Raw genomic sequence first — 26,676 nt, 5'->3', positions numbered from 1 at the left:
CGGTTTAAATAATACTCCTGTTCCAAAGACATTTCAGCTCTGGGCACTGAGAGTGGATGCTCAAACCTCTCCTATGAATACACAATTGATCAGGTTGGCATTGTTTCACCTCACTTGTTATTACTTATTCAGCACTGACAAAAGACAAAGGAATTAAGAGTGTGGGGCAGTGATGTTGCTGTGGGGGAGCGGGCACAGTGAGATGGCCACTTTCTTTTGGAACAGCAGTTCTGGCAGTAGCAGGGAACATGGATTACATGTAAATACTTTTGAAGTAATCAAGCTGTAGGATTTCTGGTCAGAATCATTAGAAAAATTCAGGAAAATCCCAGAAAGAGTTTTGAGACCTGACAGTCATGCTTTAGCACCCATGAAGGTCAAATCTATAAGTGACAAATGCACATGGAGTCACTTCAGTGGCTAGACAGATCTGAAAAAACTGAAAATGCTTTTTTTTGCCCAGAATGAAAATCAGGGTAAGCAAAATAAAAGTTTGAATTGTGTTTCTTAGCATGGGTTTATTAATAACAAAAATTATAGGTACAGTCAGCTGGGATCTGCTTAGTATTAGCAAGAGGTACCTTTCTCCATACATATTTAAAGGCCAGAGAGTGCGATGATTTTAAAGTATAATGGTAACATAAGGAACTTAATTTATAGTGGAAAAAAGTACATTTTCTACAAGAATAATAAAATGTGATAAAGCTGAACTTCATGGTTTGGCAGCTCTGCTCCCTGATGGCTAGGGAAAAGGGAAAGAAAAAATAACCCGACGCAGGAGGCCCTTTTCAACACTACACACATATTAAACATCTTCATAAAATACTAAAAAATATCTATTTAAACAATCAAACAAAAACCGTCAATGCTGCTTGAAGGAAATCACAGTGGCTTTCCTCCCTTTGAAGTGAGTTGTCTATTGGAGATGAAACTTGGAAGGAGAGGATGTTCTAAATTTGTCTGATGGCTTTATTCACCTCTCCTCCCCCATCCTTACCTCCACCCCTCTCCCGCCCTGCTTCCTCTTTGCACGGGAAGCCGCCACCTTGGCTCCACACAGCAATGAAATTCCCAGACAGGGCAAAACAAGCCCTGACTTTCCGTAGATGGCTCCCAGGGCTGCCAGCACACACCTCCCAAGCACATCCCCTTACGCAGCTCTCAGCCTCAGGAGGGCTCCTCTGGGGAGAAGCACTCAATATCTGCCTGCCTGCCCTGCAGTTCAGCTGCTCACCCTTGAAGGGGAAAAATCTTTTGGAGGATCATTTTCTTCGCAAACTCAAAGGGAGATTTCAGTGGAGATTTCACTCCAGCAGCAGCTTGCAGCACAGTAAAGGACTTCAGTTTGTGTTTGAAGAAATTACCATGAGAAGATTTAGTTGGCAAACGGGAGAGCAAGGCTGCATATAAAGAAGGGAATAAAAGTGGAGGTCTGCTTGGTCAAGGTTCCAAGGCCACTTTCATGCTCACGTTGACTGTGCCAAAGCCAGCAGCAGTACTTCAGCAATGAATTTGGACAAAGTAGGCTAAAATAAGATGGGAATGTTTCATTTTTATAGCCAAGGAGGAGAAGGTGATAACACTTATCCAAGCTAAAGTGATAAGCTATAACTGGACAGAAGTCTTATTCCCTTGCTTTTAATCCCTTCTGACAAAATTTAAAAATAGAGATCTGCTAAAGCAATAAGGTCAGTGCTGTCCCTCTGCACGTCTACTGGAAAGTTGCCATTGGTGTCAGCAGGAGCCTGGGCGCTGTCACAGGGCTCTGTGATTTCACGTGCTGCCTCTCAGGAGAAGCAGCCAGCTAAAAACCAGGACATCCAACTCCTAAGAGGAGCAGAGGCCTCAAACCCCTCACCAGCATCACCCTCTCATATCCAGCAGAATGACCTCATCTCTTGCAGCCCTTCCAGAACAGGCTGTGGAAAGGGGTCAGAGGCAAAGGATGATGGGCTCTTGTTCCCCTTATCACAGCTTAAGCAGTCAGCCTAACAGGGGAGTGGAAAGGCACAGAACCTATATGGTAAAGGGATTGGAACCAAGAGACCCATGTTCTGTTCCTCACTCTGTGACAGGAACAGAACAATTGTTCTCTATAGAGCAATTCTAAAGCCCTTTAAATAAGTGACTGGGTCTCCAGTCATTGAGGAAGCCCCAGAACCTTCCTTACCTTTCCATTTTTATTATACAAACTGGCCTTGGCCTCCACAGACCACGCCACAAGGCTGAAGTTCAGATGTAAGTGCTGCTGAAGGCATGGATGCTATAGTTATTTATTCCAAAGGTTGAAACTGGGTTTATATTCATGAAATCCAGCAAAAATGGGCAACTGTTCTGAGAAGGTCCAAGGTTTTCATGAAGATAGCTAATAGCCAGGTGTTATGCAAAATATTTGAACAAAAATAGTGCCTTGTCATATATCTTTGCCAAATCATGGAGGAAAATCAAGCCACAAGATGAGAAAAATATGTGATAAACTTAGGTTATTCCCCAAAATGCCCTTGCACACAGTTCAATGGTAATATATTGCAAAAGCAGGACTATGCTTCTGTATTTGCAGTGCTTTTGATACATTCTTCCTTTTGAACCTTACATAGTTGCATACATTTTATTTTGTATTTTTACCCATTGTGTTGGCAGCCCAGACCTCTGAACTGACTGAATTTCTCTGGAATGGTCACTTACCTGGGTAAGCTTAGGTCTGATATCTGGTGAGGTGACCCGGCAAGGGACAACAACCGTTTTCTTAGCATCTAGGATGAAGATTATTTCAGGATGTTCCGGGTGGATCTCCACAAATGGATTTCTGTAGTCTGTAGGGAAAAAAGCATTGATTTGCAAAACTGCTCCTTTGCTGATCAGTGAGCAGAAGGGCACTGTAATCTGAGCACCTAACTGCCCATGGAAGGCTCACTGTAGCGTGTGACAAGACATCCAGTCACACCTTGCTTGTTTAAAACTGCCAGTGTCACGTAGGGATTACAGCTCATGACCAAGAATTGGAAGACCCCATTCCTGACTCTATTTTACAAGTTTTGCAGTGCAGTCTTATAAAAACTCCTTTTCTTATCCATTCCCCATCTCTGAAGATGAAGTTATATCAGCTCCTCACGTCTTCATAGCACAGACTTTGTTCTTTCCCCAGTGCTCTGTATTTATTTCATAGGTGATACTATACCACAGAATGCCTGAATGCCACAGCAGTTAAGTGTTACAATAGGTTTATAGCAGTTAAGGTAAATCTTCTGAAAGAAAAAAGCTTCTTTCTGTAAATGAGAATCTCTAGAATACTGCTGAAAGCATGTAAAAAGGCAATGTAGAGCCATGACATTCGAGGCTAGGCAAGAATAATCTGTATAACCTAATGATGAAGTAACTTAGTCATGTGGTTGGGGAACTGTAGGAATGAGTGCTATGAGGAAATGAAAATCAGCTTTTGAAAGAATGCTTAACTAATCCCAAGTGGGCTCTATTGGTAATGAGTGCAGTCAGCCAGGGCTGAGACTTCCATCACTGTGGATCAGGAAACAAACTTCAACAATGGCCAAACATTTATGTCTCTGGAAAAGGGAAACACCTATAGTGTAGGCAACAAGTTCTCCAATGCTGTATAACGAGAAAAGTGTCCTTCTTGATGAAGATCATTAATGTACTTCCTGAGCTACCCTTGTATCCCCATTTCATGTTTCCTTTCATATTTCTAATGTACTTAAAGGGATTTTTTTTTCTTTTATAGAAAGAAAAAATTTATTACTTATTTCTCACTGAATGTAACTCTACAGTCTATCCAGAAACTCCCCAGAATGGCACATCTTTGTACAAATCTATTCAAAAGCCCACACTACCAAATCAGGATGGCAACACTACCTCTAGATCTTGGGGAGCCCTCCTGCTCCCCACAACCGAGGGGCTGGCGATGGAGCTGGGTGAGAGGAAAGGAGCAAGGTGAGGGGAGAGGAGTGAAATGAGGGGAGAGGAGATGAGGGGAGTGGAGTGAGGTGAGGAGAGAGGTGAGGAGAGAGGTCAGGAGAGAGGAGCAGAGCGAGGGGAGAGGAGCGGGGTGAGGGGAGCAGAGAGGGGTGAGGGGAGCAGAGCAAGATGAGGGGAGCAGTGTGAGGTGCAGGGAGCAGAGTGAGGTGAGGGGAGCAGACCAGGGTGAGGGAAGCGGTGTGAGGTGAGGGGAGCGGTGTGAGGTAAGGGGAGCAGAGCAGGGTGAGGGGAGCGGTGTGAGGTGAGGGGAGCAGAGTGAGGTGAGGGGAGCAGAGCAGGGTGAGGGGAGCGGTGTGAGGTGAGGGGAGCAGAGTGAGGTGAGGGGAGCGGTGTGAGGTGAGGGGAGCGGTGTGAGGTAAGGGGAGCAGAGCAGGGTGAGGGGAGCAGAGTGAGGTGAGGGGAGCAGAGCAGGGTGAGGGGAGCGGTGTGAGGTAAGGGGAGCAGAGCAGGGTGAGGGGAGCGGTGTGAGGTAAGGGGAGCAGAGCGGGTGCTGTTGCTGACCCTCTGAGGCAGGGGAGCGGCCGCTTCAGGCGCGCTGCGCTGGACAGCACCCGGGCCGTGTGCAGCGCCGTGGCTGTGTGCAGCTCTCGGGCCGTGTGCAGCCCGTCCCGCCTGAGAGCCCCTGGGTGTGAGGCGTTGTCTCGGGTTTGCCTCAGGCGGCGAGAGCTTCGTCGAGAAAGGTTGATAAAGGGCGATATTGGTGGATATCAAAGCCACAGGCTGTCCATAAGAGCCCAAACGGGGCGACTGGCTTCGTCCAGCACCACTGCGCCGGGCCAGTTGGCCCCAATCCTGCTGCCCAAATGCGTTGTGCATCTAAAGGTGGTGTGGCAGCTGCTCTGCGATTGCAGAAAGGCCCAGTGGAAGTTTGTTGAGGTAAAACTAGTGATTCTTCCCGTTAATCCTTGCATTACTGTATCATGCTGATCTCCTGTGTTCCATGCTGGAGGATCTGTTACTAAAAAGTAAGTGAAGTGCTTATATGTGCTGAATTTTTCTGGACCTCAAGTGTTTTACATATCAGTGATAGAACTCTGCTTGTTGGTCACCTGCAGAACAATTTGAACTTGGAGTGTGAGATTTGGATTTTGTTGCTCACAATTCCCCTGCCAAAGGAAAGCAGAGTGGGTTTTTGTCGTGTGCTTTGTTTTTAGTTTCCCATGACTGGTATGTCATCTGGGAACAGGTCATTCATTTGGGGATACCAGTGTATGTTTCCTGGTTAATTACAACAATCTTTGTTTAAAGAAGGTTATAGAATGACATAAGTTTTGTCACTTGAAATTAATCTTCAAAGAATTAGTTTGGTGCAGTTGGAGCTGCTTTGTTCCCCAACCCAAACCCATTTCATTCTCAAAAACATGAAAGGTGAAAAGCATTAAGGCAGGAGAGTGGGACTGTTGTCTTTGTTATTTTTTGATAGCTTAGTTTTAGCTCCAAGAACTGGAAAGAGAATTCTTAGTGGACAAAATGTACTGTGTGCTTCATCATGCCCAGAGCAGGTGTTGGTTGGTGTTCCTTGTGTGTATCAGGAAGGTCACATATGCTGTGCTGGTGCTTCACAAAAGACACGTGGGTCACTGTGCAAGGACAAGAGATGGATGGGGAAAAGGAGCTGTTTGGCAGCCTGAACATCAGGCAGTAAAACAAAAAGAGGAGAAATCTGGGTGATGCCTATCATTTCTAATAATGGCATTTCACCTCACCTTTTATGTCATGCTATTGGTTTATGCTGACTGGGTTGGTCTATAAACACCGTGTTCCTTGGAGTAAGGGCAGTGCAAGGACACATTTTTCTGAGAGACATTAACTGGAATTTAAAAATTAGACCTGTAATCTCCCCACATTTAGGAAGTTTCAGATACACATCAACTGCCTGGTTAGGCAGGCACTGGTTCTAATCAAGCACTGAGCTGAGAAACCTGATCTCTGGAGCACAACTTTGTAGCTGTTCCAGTCCCTAAAACTAATAGAAAATATTCATACTCAGTCCAGTGTCTCCTGCACTTTCCCAACAGGTCTGCTGAATTCTTCTGGCAGAGTCACATTAAAAAAATGTGTTTAGTGTTTGTCCCTGGGCGTTAGTGCTGCTTAATGTCTCTGCAGTCTTGTTCTCCAGCTATTTGGTGGTATCAAGTGTGATGATATTTTTATAGCCAGTTTTAAAACTTATGCAAGTGGTGGAATGCCTTTCTACTTAAAATAAGACCCTATATTAATAAAAGAAAATCCTTGGATTATTTCCCATAGGAAAAAAGCACAGAAGGTAGGGATTTGTGCATTTGCAACAAACAGTGAGAGTGGAACTAAGTGGCAAGAGAAGTGTATTCATATCTATTTGTAGTCTTGTGGAGAAAAACAGAGAAACTAATGTGCTGTGTGACAAGGGGACAGGACAAGACAACAGGCCAAGAGGAAACTTGCTGTGAAAAAAAGGAGCTTCTTGATACCAAACTGTTCATAAATCTGGATCAAATTTTGACTAATTGTTTTGACTGAAAAGTTGGAAACACTGAATTTAAATATATTTGTGCCAATATTTTTAGAGAGAATTTCAGAATAGTACTGTTTGTTTAAAAAAGTAATATAAATCAAAAGAAGGCATCTAAGCAAAAGTTAAATACTCCTAATATGACAGAAAAGATTGAATTATGCAATGACCAAAATGAGTCAAGCAGAATAAAGTTTCTCAAAAATATTTCCTGTTCAAGGAACAAAATAATTATTTAACCCCCTTCTCCTCTGTCATCTCTCCCTGCCTCCAAGACTGACCTCTGTCAAATTTTCAGAATCACTGTAGACCTAAAAATCATCTACATTTGTAGCTGTAAATAGGACAGATACTCATCTTGGTGATATTAAACTACTGCAGAACACCAAAACAGGGAGCCTGACTTTGCAGTGTATATGACAGAAGTTGTATTTCATTCCTAATTGATTTTTAATAGCAGCCTGCACCTGAGCAGCCATATGTCTTGCCAGTAGCTAGAATTACATATTCTGAATTGGAAGCCAAAATATATAAATCTGCCCTTCTACTGTCAGTGTTGGAAATCCAGATAGTGTTTGAAAATCACTGTGCAATTAACAACAGGCAATGATAGTTTCTGGGTTGTAAAAATTGGGCTGGGAAAGGAGAAGATGGCTTGAGCTGCAAGTGATTGTTAATCTCTGGTAGATGTTGGGTCTCGTGGGCATTATTCTCACTCTGGTTTGAAAAAATAGAGAAAAAGGTTTTATATTTTATGAGTCTTTCTCGTTAGTGCAATAAGGGAAGTTTGTTATAGCCCTGTGCAGCAAGCAGGTGGCTATAATTTGTATTATCTCCGTGCTTTATCCAATTTATAGCCTTAGTCTGAAGAGGGTTCTCTGTCTACCTCTCTTCCTTCCTATTTCAGGCTGCAGTATTGGAGCTTTGAAGTGGTGTGGGATACCTGTGTGGGTCAGTGTAGTAATTCCTAAAGTGAAGATGCTGGTGTGGCAGCTGGTTGCAGAGGTTAAATGAGAGACATGAGAGGTTAAACATGAAGTTAGGGCTACACTTTGGTCATCAGTGGAAACTGACCTTGGAAAGAAAGGAAAAAGCAGTTGCAGGGGAAGGTCAAGCGCTAAATAACACTGGGTACATCATTGAGGCAAGGGGTATTTTCCTCCCTAATTGTAAAACTCTGCAAAAGGAAAAATACCAAACACTAAGGAATACCAGCACACAGAGTACAGGGCCAACCTCTGTGTGTCCTGCAGTCTGCTTGAGCTTCACTCCAGCTGCTCTGAGAAAGCAGGAGCCAGCCAGCCCCACTTGCATTGGGAAGATGCTCTAAGCAGGAGCACTTTCCAGGCAGCTAAACTGTTCACTTTAGAGATAAGTAAATATAAAATGGCTCAGCTTTGGATCTTAACAAAATGACAAATAAATAGTGAATAGGGAACTAATCAGCTGCCAGCTGATACCTTTGTTATGCTTTGTGCAGACAAAAAGCTGAATCCCTCATGAAACTCCTAAGTATTCAGACTGACTGTGGCATGGAGAAATGATCTGCTGCAACATCAGGAGTGTCACTGCCAGCTTTACAGATGTGTTCACCACCTTACGTTAATCAGCAATCAGCTAACTCCTTGTAAAAAAAGTCTCTCAGGCAGAACTTCTTGAAACAAAAGGGACAGGGTCACTTATTCTTTTAAAATGATAACCTAAGCCTCAAGGAAGATCTCTAATTCCAGATGGTGTAAATCAATTGCACTCCGCTGCTGAAATTTGGAGAGCTGTGGCATGGGAAATGCAGGTGGTGTCCTCTCTGCAGTTACCAGCACTGAACTCGGGGGAAAAATTCTCTGTGAAGAAGCACTTTATGAAAACAGGGTATTTCCTTCTAGCTTGGCACATCTGGTCCTCATGAGTTGGGAAGGTAATATGCCCTATCAGTCTTACTCATAAAGAAACACCCATCAATTCCCCTAGGATAATTAAAAAGAATAATTTACCATGGGCTGCAGAGCTCATTATATGGGAAGAAAGTCAAGTGCTGTAACACATTAGGGACTTATCAGCTGCAGCACCAGCTCCAAGGCAAGGGAAAGGCCCCTTCCCTTTGGTCTCAGACTGGCTGTCTAGCTCTCCAGGTCAGTGGAAGTTTGCAGGAAACTGCAGCCAGGCCAGGGTGTTACTGTTTACCCAGCACAGCTCAAGAGGGAACACAAACAGCAAAGCGAAGGAAGCAGAGGCAGCAGGGAAGGGGGCCTGTGGTCCAGGCACAGGGACAGAGCCAGGCAGAATCAAGCATGCCGTGCACAAAAGCAACTCAAAGGTCAAGTGCCTACAAGAACATTGTTTGCCTTCAGTGAAGCCCTTCATGTTTAAATTCTTCTTCTATCTAGAAGGAGATTAATTGCTGCTTGAGATGAGCTTGGGGAGAGTCTCTTTCAACTTGGTGGTGTAATAGCAGTTGCCTGGGGAACATGCAGTTCCCTCTTCAGGCCTCTGCAGTGACAGCATGCAAAAACAGATATGGGACTCCTTTGCCTTCCAGTGACATCTGTTCTTTTGTTCAGTGTTATCTGCCATATAGGTGACTATCTACCAGGAAGTGATGGAAGCCTGTATTTATGTCATGCTCACTTGCCAGTTGAATCCTGTTCTCCAGAGGGCTCATGATCCTGTCGTGCCAGCTGATGAAGCTGAGGGACTTGAAAGCCCTCAGCACTGCACCCTGGGACCTCAGCACATTGTAGACTTCAGCTCTCTCCCACAGCTCTTTACTGCATTGTGTCACCTGACTGAGTTTTCAAAACATCTTCCTAAGACACAGGATTTTGTGCAGGATTTTGACTGCTTTTCCTTTCTGCTCATTTCATACACTATGATGGCAATTTGTCTCATGATATTTGTGTCATATCTAAAGCTGTGGGGAGAACATCACCTCTGCCTTCACGTACCATCCATCATCCCACAGAGATGAAAAGCACTAAATGGCCTTTGAGGACAGTCATCCATGGTTGTACATGTCCATGAAATTCCTGAACATTCCTTTTTTTGTTTCTGACTTTGCTTCTGCTATAGAGAATTCTTTTGCCTTCACTATTTATTTTCTTCAGTCAGTCATACCTTAGCTGGGAAGCCTGGCCAGTTTCACAGGTTCTTTAAATTATTGTTTTGCCACAAAACCCATGAAGTTCATCAAGGTCAGTAACACTGAGAGGAGGATTATAGTATGTTCTTTACATTAATAGGATCATTATTAGTTAAGTGGCACTTGGATCACAGTATTTTAGAAAGACTGACAAGGAAGTTGCCTAATCTACTGTATTCCTCCTAGTTGCCCATCCACGTTTCTTGCAGGCACAGGAGTAACTGCTATAAAGTTACTTGTTTTGAAACTGGATCTCTGAAAATAAAGGACTTCAGCTTAAGTTTGGCTGGTCAGTGAAAAGAACTGGTGGGGGAATGTTTGGATTAAACAGAGAGCAGGATATTTTCTCTTCAGGAAAAACAAAAGTGACTGTAAAACCCCCAGAAGCCATTCTGAGTCAACATGAAGCATTCTGTTCTGGTCAAATGAAATGCATTCTTCCTCTGGAGATTGCTGTCAGAAACACAGGAATATTTGTAGAGAAAAACGTAACTTTAAAAAGTGTTAATTCAGAACTTGTGGAAACAAGATGCTTCTCACTGCCAAACAAATAAAAGCCAATGTGGAAAGATTTATTTAAAAAAAAAAATCAAAACCAAACCAACCAAACAAAAAACCCCCCAAAACCACACACACACACAAAACCCCCAAAATAACTCAAACCCAACAATTCTTCATCCTTTGGCCGGAATTATATCCCAAGTGTCAGAAGAGCACTAGATTTTAGGCAGTCATTGACTTTGTAGAAAGCATTCATCAGCTTTTCCTGAAGGCCTATCATTAAGAACAGGTCTCCTACATTAGCTGCAAACCTTGGGTAAGGCTCAGCAACTACTGAGTGGACAAGAAATGGGAAGGAAGAAGTGGAGGAAATGTGTGTGTGGGTTTTTTTGTTGCCAAGCTTTCATGTTGAAACTATCACTAAAAGGGGGGGATTGTTACCTCTTCCTGATGGAATGTCAAGTCCTGTCACTGACTTAGTGCCAGAAGCTTATGCTGCTCACTCATCATCGTATCTTAGAAGGTTTCTCCACTTAAAAAGTGACTCTTCAGCATATGATTGGAAGACACTCAAGTCTTGATTCAGAATGGAAAGTGTCTTTCTTTTCCTTTGGATCCAGCCCCTAACACTTGAGGAAGAACAGAGAGGGTCCTGCACAGTGACATAGCCTGTATTCTCATATCATCTGGCTCTAAACACTGTTAACTAGCCCATGGTGCCAGACCCTTCCACCAGTCTGTGTGAGACAGCCAGCTTATCTGCTGGGCTCCACACAGAGCAGACAGGACAGCATTTGCCTATCTCAGCTTGCTGAGTGTCTGGCAGCAAGTGTGGCTGTCTCGGTGTCTCCAGCATTAAAGAAGAAATGCAGCTCCAACTCTGTTCTCACCGGGAATATCTTCTGCAAGGCAAGCCAAAGCCCAAGTCAGGGCTGTCCCCCTGGCCCTGTATTCTGCTTTTCACATTCAGATTATCTCTGTGAACTGTCAAGAGAATTAAGGAGGCAGAAAACAGCTTCAAAGAATATCAGAACCAAAATATGATCTCATGTGGAGGAGTGTTTTCACGCACTTCCATCCTCTTTAGATTTCTCTTGGAGGGTAAGGTTTGAAGAAGATGGGGCTTCACATCTCTGGGCTGTACTGTTAGATAAAGAAAAGAATGTAGCTGATGTTGCACTCCAGCCTGATGCAGTACTTGTTCCACCTCACCTATGCAATAGCACGGGAGAGCTCCTACTCTTCTAAAGGGACACCTTGCTGCTAAAGCTGACATGCAGTGAGATGCATGCTCTGTCAGGACAAGCTACTTGCATGCAGCCCCCTTTTTCCTACAGAACAACCTTAACAGGACTTGTGCTCCCATATAAAAGACTGTCTTGCTTCAAATCTGATTTCCAGTTCTTGTGCTCTGGAGTCCTGGCAGGACTGCACTGTGGTTCAGTCCTGCAGAGCTCATGCTCCATGGTTTCCATATGAAATTTAAAAGAAGTCAGAACTTGCATTCTCTGCAGGGCATCTTCTGACTACACTGTGTTCCTACAACATCACTGTTGAAGACCAATGTATGGAAACAAATCATTCCCTCAAGCCTGCTCCATTCCTAATTCACAGTAGCACTGAGGTGGTGAAACACAAGCAGCTGAATTGCTGACTGGAAAGACTGTTAAAAGGTTCACTGATTTATGTGTTCAAAGAGTGAACCACATAAGGCACAAATAGAATTTGATGATTCTACCCCAAAGAACTTGGACCCTTGTGTGGCAGCCAGCACTGATTCATTGGGCTCACACACACCATTTTGTGCCAATTGCAGTATTTTGGTCAGAGGATGTGGAACTTGTGTTTCTGAAGTAGTTATGTGAGAACCAGACCTATCATGGCCACAATTATTTCAAGAAACAGAACAATATCCCTGGTCTGCATAAAACATAACAGAGAATGCCTGTTGCTGCTCACCCCATGTCTGCGATGAGGAGATTGCTTCCTTTAGCCCTACAGTTCTGTCAAAGCAATACTACTGGTGTGTGTGGACAGGAATCAAAGCACAGCCTGGCAACTTAGATGAACTTTTTTTGGACACTGTCTGGCAAGATGTGACCAGTTCCAGTTACACAGTAACTGTCAAACAAGCTGCTGCTGGAGGGAAGCAAAACAGAATTGAGCTCCTGCTCCTTCCTACTGATGCTTTGACAGAGTGGTACAGAAAAGGTGTAGCAAATCCCTTCCTGTTACACAGAGTTAAGGACTGCAAGGGGAAAGCACTGCAAAAGCTGAGACAGCATTTCAGCTGGTACAGAGAGCTCTTCAAACTAATACCCTGAGGACTAGCTTACTTTGGACTAGCTTACTTTGAGACAGTTGCTTTGCTGACAGTAACAGTATTTCAAATAGCTGAGAGCTGCAAATCCTGACTTCTGTCTAGGCTGGGGCCTGGGATAGCCCTTTGGGAAGGTGGAGGGAAACTTTGCCTGATTTGTCTTTTATTCCTTCTTTTCTAAGCCATGTTAAATTTCCTGTGTACCCTGGGGAACATTCTAGAGAGGACTCTCTATATTTTAACACAAAATAGGGAGCCTGCCCTTTTCTTTGGCACAGGGATCTCAAAGATTGAAATAAATGAGTGTGTTCCTCACAGGGAAGTACCCATTTGGTTGAGAAGGGCAATTGGAGGAGACAGATTGAAGCAAATGGCATTGGCTAGCTGGCTTTGGAAGGACTTGCCATGGAAATGCCCTTCATGTGAGGTTTCCTGATGTGGGCTCCTACGTGGGCAGTGAGTTTGCAGTGAAGACTTGGCTTTACTGCTACTGATCCAGAACTGGCTCAGCAGACAGCACACACAGCATCTTCTGTGGACTGAGGGTAGACTTCTCATAGTCACCATGTTCTCTGACAGCAGCCACCAGAGAGTGGCTTGGCTGCCAGCACTGCAGCACTGTGTTCAACCAGACCCCACGTTTTGCTGCAGAGGTCATCCCTCAGAGCTGCAATGAAGCTGAACCACTCCTTTTAAAAACACCCAACTGCTTCCGTTCCAGCCCTAAGCTGAGCTGTATTTGCAGCAAAGAGATGCACAACAGGAGAAGGAGGTTGTCTTGATTTTTAATTATGATCCTTGGGACTTGCAGCTGCAGCGGGAAGCAGAAAAAGCCTTGGGACCAATTGTTCAGGATTAAGATCAGAGTTCTCCCTCCCTCCCTTCAGACTGTCAGTGCACAGCTGAGGCATGGTGGCTGACCCTGCTGCCTTTGGGTCCCTTATGATCTGACTGATGTGCAGGGGTCACAGCTCAATTGCACCGGGTGGGAGACCTGCTGCATGCCAGAGTCTGACAGAGCTTAGAAACTCCACCAGGGAGGCTGTAAAAACAGAAGCAAGCACAGGAAATAATAGCCAATAAGCAGGGCTTCCGATACAGTCATGTTCTCATTTCAGTGTCAAGCAGCAGGCCAGGAATGAAGGAAAAAAATACCATTCCTCTTCCTTTTTTGGCAATAATGGCTTGTAATCTCAGAGAAATCTCTAGCTTTCAGAGCCTGGCTTAGCATTTTCTCACTCCACCTGGTTCAGTCTCATAAACACCCTGCTGAGCACTTGCTCTTTCCACATGACGTTCAGAGAGTTGTCTTTTGGAGCTCTCCCTTTTCTGGCACTCACAGGGAACTGTGAGTTTCTTCACTTGGAGACAACTGATGGGCTTCTCAGTGATGCCCAGGTACTGTTGGACCAATTTCCTTATAAAAATGCTTGTTTTGATACTGAAGAAAATTATAGGTACATTCTGAATGCCTTGCTTAGCTACACAATTTGTAGAGCCCTCACTGAAGAACAGCTTTCTTGTCTCCAAAACAGCCTGCCAGCTTTCCAGAATCTGGCCAAGCTGCTGGCTTGCTAAGGCTCCTCACTAGGAGCAGAGGGATCTCCACTGCCTTCCCTTTCTCACTGCTTCACCCATAGAGTGCATAGCACAAGCTGGTTCAGCTTCTGTACTCTTTTCCTTCAATAACTTTTAAAGCATAGTAGTCCAAGTTAGAGATTTTAGAGTAGGGAGGACACATGACACAACTAAACTGAATCACAGAGGACAATCTTGGAGGGTGATTTAGAGAAAACAGCCATCTAGTGGTGTCTTTCAGGGGAACCTGGGCACTGCAAACTCAGGCAAGAGGACATCCTGTTGTTTTTTTAGACCAGCACTGTTCCAAGTGTATCCCCTGCAAGCATTTCATAGCTTAAGATATTTTCGTAAGGAAAACGCTCAGGTGGTCCCAAAAGATCCATACCATTTCCTGCACGTGCTCCTGCCGTGGAGTAATGAGGGCTTGGGTAGCCAGCAAGGGCACTGAATCAGGACAAAGAATCGAGTTTTCAGTGCACTGTTTCCTGAAGCGTGGGCATTGGGCTGGGTTAACAATATTAGATGTGGGGCATCTAAGCAATGTGTAATGAGAAAAGGAAACAGCTCAGCACAAGAACTGGGGTGGATAAAGCAACCAGGGCTTGGAGTAACAAGAAAAAATCAGAAAAAGGAAATAGAAAGCAAGAAAAAAAAGTACTGCAGGAACTAACAAGTAACACCAAAAAGCTACTTTCCGATAAGAAGAAAACTTGCTGGGCAATCAGGATAAGGATAGAAAGGGACTATTTTCAACAGATGTAAAGAGATAGGAAAATGTCACCCAGATGAATCAAACAGGTGTGTTCATCTAGTGGAGCAGTTGTGGAATTGAGCCGGGGGGATATATCACAGTTCCCTTGGGATGGTGGACGTCATTATGAATTTTCTGAACTGTTCAAATAAGAGCAGACAAACTCATTGCCTCTCTGGCATTTGTTTTAGTAAGGAGAGTCAAAGAATTAATATTTTAGCATTTACTAGAAAAGTGGAATTGATTCATTGTCATTTGTGGGAACTGAATAGTTAGCCTGTTCAGAGTCAATGGAGTTCATGTCATCCCTATTCAAGATATTAAAAGTCGGCTCCTTTATCTGACTACTCAGTCTCAGCTGGGAATCCAAGATGATTCAGTGGTTTAGCAATGCATGTGTCAAGTAGATTTGAAAAAAAAACCAAAAACCACCTCTGTTTTTGGGGAATATTCTTCTAACAAAACCTCGTATTAGTATGTTATATTCACATAATCAGAGAGGACCACGCTCCTTTGAAGTTTCTGCTTCCTTTTATGATTGAATCTGAACTCAATGATTCTGACACATGGGGGAGAGGCAGCTCGAAGAGGACAAAAATGAGCAATGGGCCATTTTTTACAATAAAATATGTATAATGCAGTCATCCAGCTTTGCTAAGTATGTGTCACTGAGTGAAGGACAAAGCAGTTTGCAAATGTGTAGGAGAGAAAGGAATTACAAAGAATGCTGTCAAGAAGTTTTATGCTTAGAGAAGAAGGGAAAGAGAGGACTTGGATATTCAGGATGAATCTTGGGAAAAACCTTTGTGACAGCAAAACTCTTCAGGATAAAATCATTCAGTCTTAAAAGGAAAAAAAGGGAAGAGGAGGCTTAAAGGAATCAGTGTATCAGTTATTTGGAACACACAACTATATGGGGCAATCTGGTTTTCAAGTCCTGGAATCAAACAAGACACGTAATTTCTGGTTCCCACATCTGTGTCCCTGTCAATTCAGCTGGCATGAAAATCCAGATATATCCAGCAAAATGTCAGAGCTGGTGCTTGCTCCAGTTTTGGGCCACTGGGGAGGTGGGATTTGTGAAAGTGTCTGAATTGGGTTGCTTATTCTGCCTAGCACAGATCCCAGAGTTGAACACAAAGTATGTTACCAACAAGTCATAAGAAAAGAAAAAAAAAAAGTTGAATTCTTACCTTTAACATACACATAAATCTTGGCCATGAGATCCTCATTATCTGGAAAGTCATTGTGAATGCAGGTGAAGTAACCAGTGTCATTAGCTATGACTTTCCTGATGACAAGCATGCTGCAGCTTTGCCTTGTGTTATTGGAACAATTGCTTATGTGCACCCGGGGGTCTTCCTTCAGGTTCCCCCTCAAAAGCCAGCTTACAGAAGGTGCTCCCCTGTCAACACACCAAAATTAAAGGTAGAGTCATGATTTTGGATGAATTTCAGGCTTCCTTGTGTGTGGCCAACTGTTATCAACATTCCCCATGTTCCTACATGGTGTCATTTGGAAATGCACTGTAGAGGTTGCTGGGTGCTTTTGTTTCCACCCCTAAGGAATTAACGTGGATCACCCCACGTTGTTCCTCAGAGCAGAGGAGTTTCCTGAAATAGTCTGTGGGAACCATAGCAAGCCAGCTTCTGGAGGAGAGTTTAATTTTTATTTTGACCAACTTCCTGAAAATTAGTGTTTTTATAACACTAGCTTTTACCCACTTAAAATGTTAGAAAGCACTAGATAAAATTATATATTTCTTCCAAGCTGAGGACTTTGCATATATTAACAGCTAAATGAGCTCATATTTTCTTATACTAAGGCTCCACGGAGAGAAGAGAACGTTTATATAACTTCACCTTTCTTGCTTAATCAGCAGTGACTCAATCGCAGATTTTGTGAAGGTGCTAGAACAAATGAGATTACAAATCTTAGACTATCTGCTCAAGGTATATTTTTTTTTCAGTTCCCTTTGTCATGTCAGTCAGAATATAAAGCTAGCAGGGCAGATGATACACCATTTCACCCACCTGACCTGTTCATTTTCTTAGCTATGATCACAGCTAATGCCAGATGCAATTCTAGGTAGTTTACCAACAAAACCGAGGCCTTTCCATAAACTGCTGCAGGACTCAGAGCTTTTGATTGATCTAAGTTAGTTCTGTAACAGGCATTGGTGGCACTGGTCATGCTCATGAGACTGAGATTATGGCCTTTCTGTAGCAGACTGGTTTTGGTGGTCAGTGTGAAAACTGATGGGACATGGATATAATCGTCCTGGGATTTATCTGGGGAAGAAGCTGGTGTCAGAGGGAGGCAGTTCTGCCTGTCTGTGTTTGCAAAGAGAACCCCATTTCAAAAAGACAGGAGATTGATTCACCCCATCACACTTGGCATGTTCCCATTGACCCAATGGCATTTGCTGAGCTGAGGAAGGAATAAGAAACTCTGCATTTCCCTAACTGAGTGTTGCCAGGAAGAAATCCGGTCTAGACACATAGACTCAGTGTAGAGATACTAACACTAAACATACCTAACAAACTGTGTGAAGTTTCCAGTTAGCTAGTAACTCTTAACTACTCTTTGTGTGCCAGGGACTTCGTAGTGGTGCAATAGGTGCAATAAGAGAATGTGTTTGCCAGCAAATTCAATGACACTTAAACAAACATCCTCTTGGCCCCTGGTTCTGCCCGTCCTTTTGTCGCCTTCCTGAAGATGATGCAGACTTGGGGCTGAACTCTTGAGGTTATTCCCAGCACGCAGCTGAATAAAAGCACTGGGAAAAGTGTGAATATCCTCTGCTGAGCAGCCTCACCCTTGATTGTGGATGCACTGCTGACTTGGACAACCCCACCTCATCTGTCATACCAGCTTCCTGCCCTTTGGGGTGCTTAATTATTTTTTGATGTGGAAGTCCCTACCCAGTGCTCTTTCCCTACCTTACTAACGTCATTAATGATGTAATCGCCACCTCTGTCAAGAAATGGAACTCCTGGCCCAGCACATGGAATAATGCCACTTCACACTGAGACACTCAACTCCCAGCATGGCATGGCCCTGCCCTCCTACAGTCACCCAGTCTGGTGTCCATCAGGGCTGGAAGGCTGCAACACTGGCTCTGCAGAGCAGGTCAGACATTTCACATGCCAGTGCTTGCTTACACATGCCCGCTTTTTGCTGCTGCATATTATATCCTGGTGGAAGATGAAGGCTTTGGCTGTTGCTTTAGGATTGCACAGACTGCCAAAACTCCTTATCAAGGACCTCAAGTGAATGGAGTATAAGGAAGAAGTGATGTTCACACAGAGTTACCACCGTCTTCAGCAGCCACCTGCTTGCTCTGCTGCCTTGTGCTGTGCTCCACACATCCTTAATGCCCTTTTTGGCCCGTCTGGAGCTACTCTGTGAGTGTGCAGATGCTGGTGTGTCAGAGGAGGCAGGGTGACAGATACTCATCCACAAGGGACCTCATCCTGGTTAATCTTGCACTGGATGTGCAGAAATCATGCTTTTAACTTCTATTCTCAGCTCTTGCATGACCCAAGTCAAGAGGCTTGAAGTGCTTGGGGCCTCTCTTCCTGTGACAGCACTTTTCTGTTCCTTGAACCTGTTGTTTGGATTTATTTCCTTGCATCCGTAAAGCAATTTGGGACTGAAGTGCTAATAATTTCTTCATCTATTTATTCATCTGGTGATATAAAAAATTAGAATGTTCCTACTGATTAAAAAAGCCCTGGTTGGAGAGCTGCTGAAGAGTGTTGATATCATTGGCCTGGAGCACTCCATCGAATTCATGTCCATAACTTGTTTTATGAAGCATTACAGCTAGATTTTTAAAGGGGTGTTTATACTTTATTGCCATCCTGCTTGCTGCTTGCCAAGCTAAAAATACCACTGTAAGGTTGTTTTGACCTCATAAGCCACATGGCTAGCTGGAGGGATTGGGAAAAAACTGCCTTACACTCCAGAAGACTTCACAGATTTACAGAGTATGAGTCAGTTTACCTCTCACTGTAACAATGAATTAAATAGGTTAGGACAAGAGTCAGAAGGAACATTGTGTCAGAGTATTCACTCTCCCAATGCTGCTTCTTACTTTTTCTAGTAACTTTTGTTCCAAGAAACCTTCCATGTAGTGGCTACAATCAAGGGGACTTAGTAAGAAGGTGTAAAAATAAGAGTGTGAGAGAGACCGTGATAGTTTGTATTAATGTAAGCCTCCCACTTCTCTCTTAGAAGAAATTAAAAAATGGCCTCTCAGTAGTTTAACTTGTAAATCACACTCAGAACAAGTGACACCTCCATACAGCTCAGTCTGAGGCTTTTGTGTGATGGAGCAAGCTTATGTGTGTTTGAAACAACAGGACGTGCTTTGGCTCTTTGTACCATATACAGTGATGTGCCAGTCAGCTCTGAACACGTGTGATATCCCTCAGTGCCAGAGGATCATCTTCCTGTAAACACAGGTCCTTAGCAAAATTTTATTAATTTTTGTTGTTGTTGGTTTTTGGTTTTTGTTTTTCTTTTTTGGCATAGCTAGTTTTTACACACTGTGCCAAGAACTGAAGAGCTGCCATAATTGACAATACTAGCAGTCTGGTTTATTACAAGTCCTGGTTATCTTTGATTTAAAGGATATTAAATGCTTAAACACTTAAGGTCTTTCAATGTACAGATAGTAACTGCTGTTTATTTAACTGTCATAGGCTAGATGGCATTTGAGGTTAGAAAGTTTAAGCTCATCTCTATATATCTAAATACAAATCTTATGGACAGGGAGTGAAAGAGTGATTTTTAGCTGCAAAGAAGCTGAATCTGAACCTGGTTTTGGCTGTGGATTTCCAGCTGTGTCCTTAAGCATGGTACATCCCCCACCCATAAGCTTTTCTGTGTGCTGACTCAGGGTTTTGTTTGTGCCTCTTTACAACACAGAGAATCTGGCCAAGCTGAATGCTGACCTGAGACTTTCCTCACTGCTTTATTACAGCCCATCAGATTCTCCTCCGCACAGAAACACAAGTGAGGGTAAACAGCACCAGTTCCCAGCAGGCTGTGCAGCTGTCTTTGCTCTACCCCACCCAGAAGCTGCACTGTGGCAGTGTAATTGATACAACCAAGGAACTCCAGCATTGCTGGAGCAACCCTTACCTGCATTTTATTTTCAGGGTGTCTCCTGGTAAGATGACAATCTGGTCTTTTGCAGTGCTTAGTGTTGCTTTCTCAAAAAATTCTTCCTCAGCAAGACCTGACCCAAATAAAGAAGAAATCATCATTAGACAGGCTATTCAGCATGGTTGGAACAGACACAATACAGTTTTCAGGCAAGCTTTTTGTTTTGTAAATAGTTCCTAATTTGGGGGCCCACACAGTGCTTGCATTTACACTGATGCAGTTCAGTTGAGCGTGGAAATGGTTCTGAGATCCCCTTAGATTGTTTTTAGTTTCCTGAATTCATCTTTTTATTTGCTAACATTGAGCACCTGCAATTCTGCTAATAATCTTTCTCTCCTTTTATCCAGATCTGTCTTTATTTCTGAATTATTGCAGATATAGGAGAACAGATTCATTTCAAAAGGATGTTACACACATATGTGTGCTAGTGTGTAAGAAGGTTTGTCAGGTCTCTGATGACAGTCATCTTTAATGACAGTTATAATAAAGGTCTCTCATCATCTCCTGGCTCATCAGATGCCTTCTGAATGTGAAACTGTCCTCATACACACATCTAAGTGTATGTCTATGACAATATAGTTTGCAGAAAGTGAAACAGAGAAGGAACAGAAATGAGGCTGGCCAGGCAGGTTTTCTTGTCCAAATTCAAAGTAACATAATCAGGGAAAGGAGAAAACAGACTTAGATAAGTATCTGAATTTCCAAAGCTCTGACATTAAAGCTGTATGTTTTATTTCCCCTCCTGCTCTTCAAATCTATATCTTCTCTTTTGCCTTGAACTTGATAAGCCAGAAATCTTTAGCTGGGCTTATAACAGAGGCATTATTCTCTGCAGAATAGTGAAGATTACATATATCTAGCAAAAAGAGAAACATTAGGGTTTAACTTTTCAACTGGATGAAACTGATTTTCTTGCCTCCTACCTCCTGGCTCTCATCTCTTTTTTTGCTGGATTTGAGTAAAATGCTCTTAGCCTGGCATATTGTCTCAGTGTGGAGAGTGAATCACTCCCTCTCTGGAAATCCTGACTTCTTCCATGAGCCATTCAGGTTCCCATCAGTAGCTCAGCAGAGGCCAGCTAATCTTACAGCACCAGAGAACCCTTCCAGAGGGGATCCTGCCCAGCCAGCCTGTTTCTGGACTCCCTTTGGAAGCACACTGACCCTTCCTACAGACCTCTATGTGAGACTGGGAACTAGTCCTGGCCATTGCCTCAGCACCAGTGATACCATCCCCTGCCCTCACCCCCAGTTTTGCCTGTCTGCAGACTCTCTGTAGCTCTGTCTCCACTGTCCTTTGCAGAATAAGAAGTTGGAGCCTGGCCAGCACAAACTCCCTCCAGAGCCTGTGTGTGACATGATTTAACATGGCCCTGCCTAAGAACTGCTGTCACACCTAGTGCTGTGGAAGCAAAATGACCACGGGGTTCCAGCCCTGCTGTTCCCCTGGTTCTTTTAAGAAGTACTGTTAGTCATAAATACATTCAAGAAGACACATACAGGATGCAGTCCCATATAGCAAAGAATCAACAGAAAAAGCCCCAAACTCTGCAGGAGACAATTATGTGCTTCACTGTGAGTCCCCTCTGGTTTCCAGAAACACCCAGTTCACCCCGAGCATGTGCTGAGCTTTGCCCTGTGTTATTGCATGGTGCTGAGTTATTTCATTTGCTTTAGACCAGGTGCTGAGCTTTGCAAAAACAATCCAACAAATGGCCAACAGCTTTGAATATGTTTTTCAGGTGTCATTTAATTTGCTTGCTGAGGGTGTTTGAGTCCTGTGTAGCTCTCCCAGGACCCAGTTCCTACCATGATCTGCTCTGGGCTGTTTGTGCTGTGACTTCAGCCAGGTGCTGCTTTAACTTAGAAAATCCTGGGGTTTTAAATAATCCTTTATTGCTTTCCTCTTGTGCTTCCAGTTGTTCTTAAGGCTTAGGGGGCTTAGCTGGTGTTTCGAGCTGGCCTTTTGAACAGGCCTGAAGTTCACCTTTCACGAGCAAGGCTGACACTGTCGTTAGGGGTCTGGCTTGCAGTGCCAGCCAGCTGGCATTAGACCTGAGCTGCTGGTGTGACCTGAGAGTAATGCAGTCCTCGGGCCTTTATAATATTTGAGACTGGTTTTGCTAAAAGAAAGAAAAGTATTTTTCAATTATTCTGTTTATACATCTGAGCTACTTCTGTCCCAAAGTTTATCTTGGCTTCAGGAGCTGAAGAAAAGAGTAACCAAAGTGTAATTTCAGTGCATTTCTACCCCGTGGAGGACAGGAGGAGAAATTCCTCTGCCCCACACATTGGATTGCTGCTGCCAGGTGACAAAGGGTTTATATAAACACAGCATGTGCCCTTTCTGGCACTCCAGAGCCAAAGCTGAACAGACTAGAAAAAAAAACGTATTTGAGGGCAAAACTGAGAGAATAGGTGAGGGAAAAGGTTAGGCTGTGCTACATCAGGGTGCCCAAGTACCAAAACTGGCAGGATGATGCCTCACAAAATGTTTGATCTCCCCCTCTCACTTTTGAGCTAGACTTCATTTTTTTGAGGCAACAGCTCCAGGGCATGTTGAATGAGAAGAAAGAGCTCTATTCCACTTCCATGTTTGGACTTTTCACCATTTCTAATTCTGAGAGTTATTCTTACCTTCAATTTAGACTTTACCATTGTTGATGGTGAAAACCCCAAACACAGAACCACCACACAAATCTTTGGGACTGAAATGCAAAAGGTTGACTGATACATTGTCTAGGGAAGAAATGTATATTGAAAACTTTTTCCTGGGGTAATCTAATTTGGCAGCATAGCCAACATTAAACATGGGAGGATCCCCAGGCAGAGGGTACTGTGTGACCTCCCTCACCTCTCTGTCAGATGATTTCTAACTCAATCTCACTTGGCTAAGGGAGATCCCTCCCACACTAAGCCTTATTGTTCATGCTAACCATCACTAAGCATGGATGAAAACTATTTTTCATCTCTGTTTTTCATTGGAACAGCTTCCTTCAAGCATCTTCTAGGCACTGTAACTCCCCAGTAGCTATCCCAAAAAAAGCACCCACAATTGCTTGTGAGATGGAATGTATTTTGGTGTCGTACATAGTGACAGCTAATGTCAATATGATATCTGATTGAGGGCTCCACATACCTCTTCTGGGCACTGCAGCACACAGGGGAGAGGAATGCTGAAAGAACAGCATCAAAGAGCACCTAACCTCAGCATCAGATGACAAAGAAATAATTGCCAGGCAAACTGGAGACCACTGTGTTGACAGCTAAGTGAAGCAGGTTAGACTAAGGCCCTGATTCCACAAGGACTTGGGCACACAAATAGCTTCTTGCACATGACTGAACTCCAGGGACTATTCATGTGTGTAAAGTCACTCTTGTGCATAGATCTGGGCCCTAGGTCACATCAGGTCCCATTAGAAAGGACTGGAAGGCAGAGATTTTGAACTGATTTTAGGGAGGGGGAAGGAGAGAGGCATAGACAGAAGCTGAAGAAGTTAATCCAAGTTTAAATGAGCAGTCATGAACTCATCAGAAGAGAAGGCTAAGATTCATTCAGGATATTTGAATGCTAGTTGTTAACTCAAGACTCTCTGCTGGCAAAGGAACAGGCTTCATGTTTTAGTTGATTTTCCAAGCCAGAGAAGCTAGTATTTGTTTAGCTGACTCATGAGGAAGGCTTCACACCCATTCTTTTTCTCTGCCTGCTGCAAATACAAGTTCTGTGTAGCTCAGCCAGAGACAGTAGTTGGGGTGTAAATGTTCATTGTGACAACAAAAAACGAAACCATTAGTCTCAAGCAGAGGAGACATCAACAGTACAGTAAAAACAACTGCTAAGTAGGGCAAGTGTTTAGAGATAAGATACGACATTGGCCCTGCTCTTGGGATTTGTTTCTACAAGGCTTTTCCTCACCCATAGATGCATCAGCATTTCCTGATGAAGTGTCACTGGGTCACTCTGGCTTCCTTCTGTATTCAGCAGAAACTCTTCAGCAGGGCCATCTTATGGTTTTGTGTGCTGACACTTAAACCCCCCTCCTCTCCTATGTCAATTAATAGGAACTTACTCTGTTTTTCTGTAATCAAAAGATAACGTTGGGAGTTTGACTACACCTGCTCAGAGGCAATTCCCTGACTATACAATGCCATGTGCTGTCTTGGCTGCCCTTGATACAGGCTGTATCAGTTGCAGATTTATGGAAAGCGGTCACAGAAAGCAACTAGGTCAGAATTGTTTGGTCACTGGTAGCTGCAGCTCATTAATCAGAGGCATTGTTTTCCCTCTGACACTGTAGAGCATCATGGAGTCCTAGTGACAGAGATATCACCACCCTTACTTATGTTGAGTTATGTAGCTAGGGGATGTGTCCTTTCTTTTATAAGTGGGTAACAACTTGAGAACTTAGATCTACAGCCCTAAAATAAACGTGAAATCTGGGGAGGGAGGTGGCAACATCTGCAGTCATCTTCCATGCACTCAAGCACAGTTTAAAGAATTTAGGAAATGCAGTAATCTCATGTCGATGGAAAAAAGGCTGGGAATGTTGTCAGTTCTTCATCCAAATTACAGCAATTCCTCTGGGAAAGAGAAGACCTGGCACATCTCCATGAGTTTCAAATATGCAGACCCAGTGGGAAAGAGACACGAGAAAAAAGGAGACCATGCTATGTCCTAAAGACTTCGGAGGAAAAAAAATCTAAAAATGTGAGGTATGAAATGTCTTTGCCTCTCCCCCAACATGGTCTCCTGAGAAAAGCTTCAGGGCTGCAGATGTGAGTGTTTCCAATGATTCCCAGACAGGATTATTTCATAGAAACTCCAGACATAACTTGCATTCCTCCTTGGATTGACCATCCTGAGGAGAGGGTGCATCCTTCAGACAAGGCTGTGAGTGACAGGAGGAGCAGGGGCATGCAATGGTCTCTGGGATGGACCACCATGGGAAGCAGCCCCTGGCAGAGCCTGACATATCTCTGCTGGTGGCTTTGGCCCCAAGGTTCACCCTCTACTCTTACTGCAGTCCACCACAGCACGTGTTCTGCCTGCCCTTCACCTCGTGGAGGACTCAAAAAAATGAAGACTTACTGCCACTAAGTCTATAGCTAGAATAAAGCCTTTACCTGGAGGTGAATCTAGCCAAGATTTCTCTCCTTTCCCCAGAGCACTGAGTAAGAAAATGGGCAGGTAGTAGACCATCTAGATGTGTCTCCACTGGGTCCTTTCCAGGCTTCCCTCTGTCCTCATATCAACTCAGAATTGTCACCACAGGTGATCTCCTGGGAGCATATTTGTGTATTGATGGATAGATAGATGGGTATTTTTATTACATGTCAGCCCAGCAGTTCCTCCTGGCTGTGGATCAAGTTCTGATTCCAGCTTGTCAAAACCCTACATTCAGTTCCCTTTAATCTGATCGGGATTGCTCTGTACGGACTAATTTGTATGTAGCGAATAGTTACTTAGAAAGTTTTAGATGCTAAGGAAGGAATGTTTTAAAGCTCTTTTAACTCAATTACTTTATTATTTTGAGTAGCTATCAGCAGATTAGTTCATTTATCAAAGGTGACATTTAAGGCTGAAAAGTCAACAGCAGTAATTCACAGACTTCATGTGTGTCACAGCGCAGCACTAAACACTGTGTTCACTCACACATCAATGGGATTGGATTTGGCACTTCTCTATATTTCTTTCAAACTTATTTGCTTTGTACAGCTGCAAATAATGAAAGCAATTGTTGTCCTGACTCTATTCCAAGAACTATTCCCCAACCTTCTCATGTGCACAGAAATCAGTTGCTATTGAAATCTATCCTGATATGAGCCAGGACCTCTCATGAAAAAAACAAGCAGTAAATCTCTTGTTGATGCAAGCACGGATTTCTCTCCTGTTCCTCCCCAGCTTTAACGTTTGTACTGGACTTCTAACCTCGAATAAAGGGGCTGCCTACATCAGGAGGAGAATAAAGCTCTGCAGGCTGGGTATTTCATGAAAGAGAAGGGACTTTTTAAAGTAAGAGCTGTAGTAGAAAAGTTTTCAATAGGTTTTCTCTTCTACACAGTTTTATACCTTTCTCATCTTTGTTTCAAAGTGACAATAGCCATCAGAGTGGAAAAAAAAAAAGCAAAACTCAATCATTTTCTTTTCTGTGTGGATATGATATGGTGACTTTTTGTTCTACCCTTGTTAATGACAACATGATTGCACAGGTCTGGGCAGACTGGAAATAGGGATACTTGTTCCTATTCTGTGGTGGCACTTCCTGTAGAGGGAACGTGGGGCCCCAAGGCAGTATTAAAGCTGCATGCAGCTGTCTGCTCAGAAGGCAGGAGACAGTGAGGCTGATTTTTCTGGAGGCAAAAATTTGCTTTTCTCTCAGTGTTTTAGAGGCAATGCAATAATAACTTGTGCATACATCAGGTATGTGCATACATACATAACTCATCCTGACGCCAGTAGAGGTCAGACTTTAAGCTGGCAACATAAAAATTGAGGGATTTCCCTTTGATTTCTTAAAAGTTGCTATCAGGAGCAACCATCAGTGGTGAAATTAAAGTTTTGCCAGAATTCAGTAAAATAATGCTGGTTTCACACATGTTGAAAATCGTTTCTGGTATCTGGTTGTACAGGCACCCAGAGCATATTGCTAGAGCTAGAGATCTAATCTAGTCTGTATCATGTGTGAAATGAAGTCAGGAAACAACTTTCAGTAATAAGTTAGAGCCATTGGA

General features: G+C 43.5%; 1 protein-coding gene across 3 annotated transcripts in view; it reads right to left on the bottom strand.

The window, feature by feature from the left end:
• LOC103534188 (vascular endothelial growth factor receptor kdr-like) overlaps window positions 1–26,676 on the bottom strand; it is a 121,893-nt gene that overhangs the window by 70,876 nt on the left and 24,341 nt on the right. For all 3 annotated transcript variants that reach the window (XM_008500122.2, XM_030449394.1, XM_030449395.1), the window contains exons 2-4: window positions 19,922–20,018; window positions 15,964–16,175; window positions 2,686–2,813 (exon numbers count right to left, since the gene is read on the bottom strand). In XM_008500122.2, the coding sequence (XP_008498344.1) occupies window positions 2,686–2,813; window positions 15,964–16,175; window positions 19,922–20,018 (437 nt within the window). The remainder of the gene's footprint in view (window positions 1–2,685; window positions 2,814–15,963; window positions 16,176–19,921; window positions 20,019–26,676) is intronic.

The sequence above is a fragment of the Calypte anna genome, chromosome 4, assembly GCF_003957555.1.
Source record: "Calypte anna isolate BGI_N300 chromosome 4, bCalAnn1_v1.p, whole genome shotgun sequence".
NCBI lineage: Eukaryota > Metazoa > Chordata > Aves > Apodiformes > Trochilidae > Calypte > Calypte anna.
The sequence above is the reverse complement of the archived record's forward strand: the minus strand, read 5'-3'. Positions and strand labels throughout refer to the sequence as shown.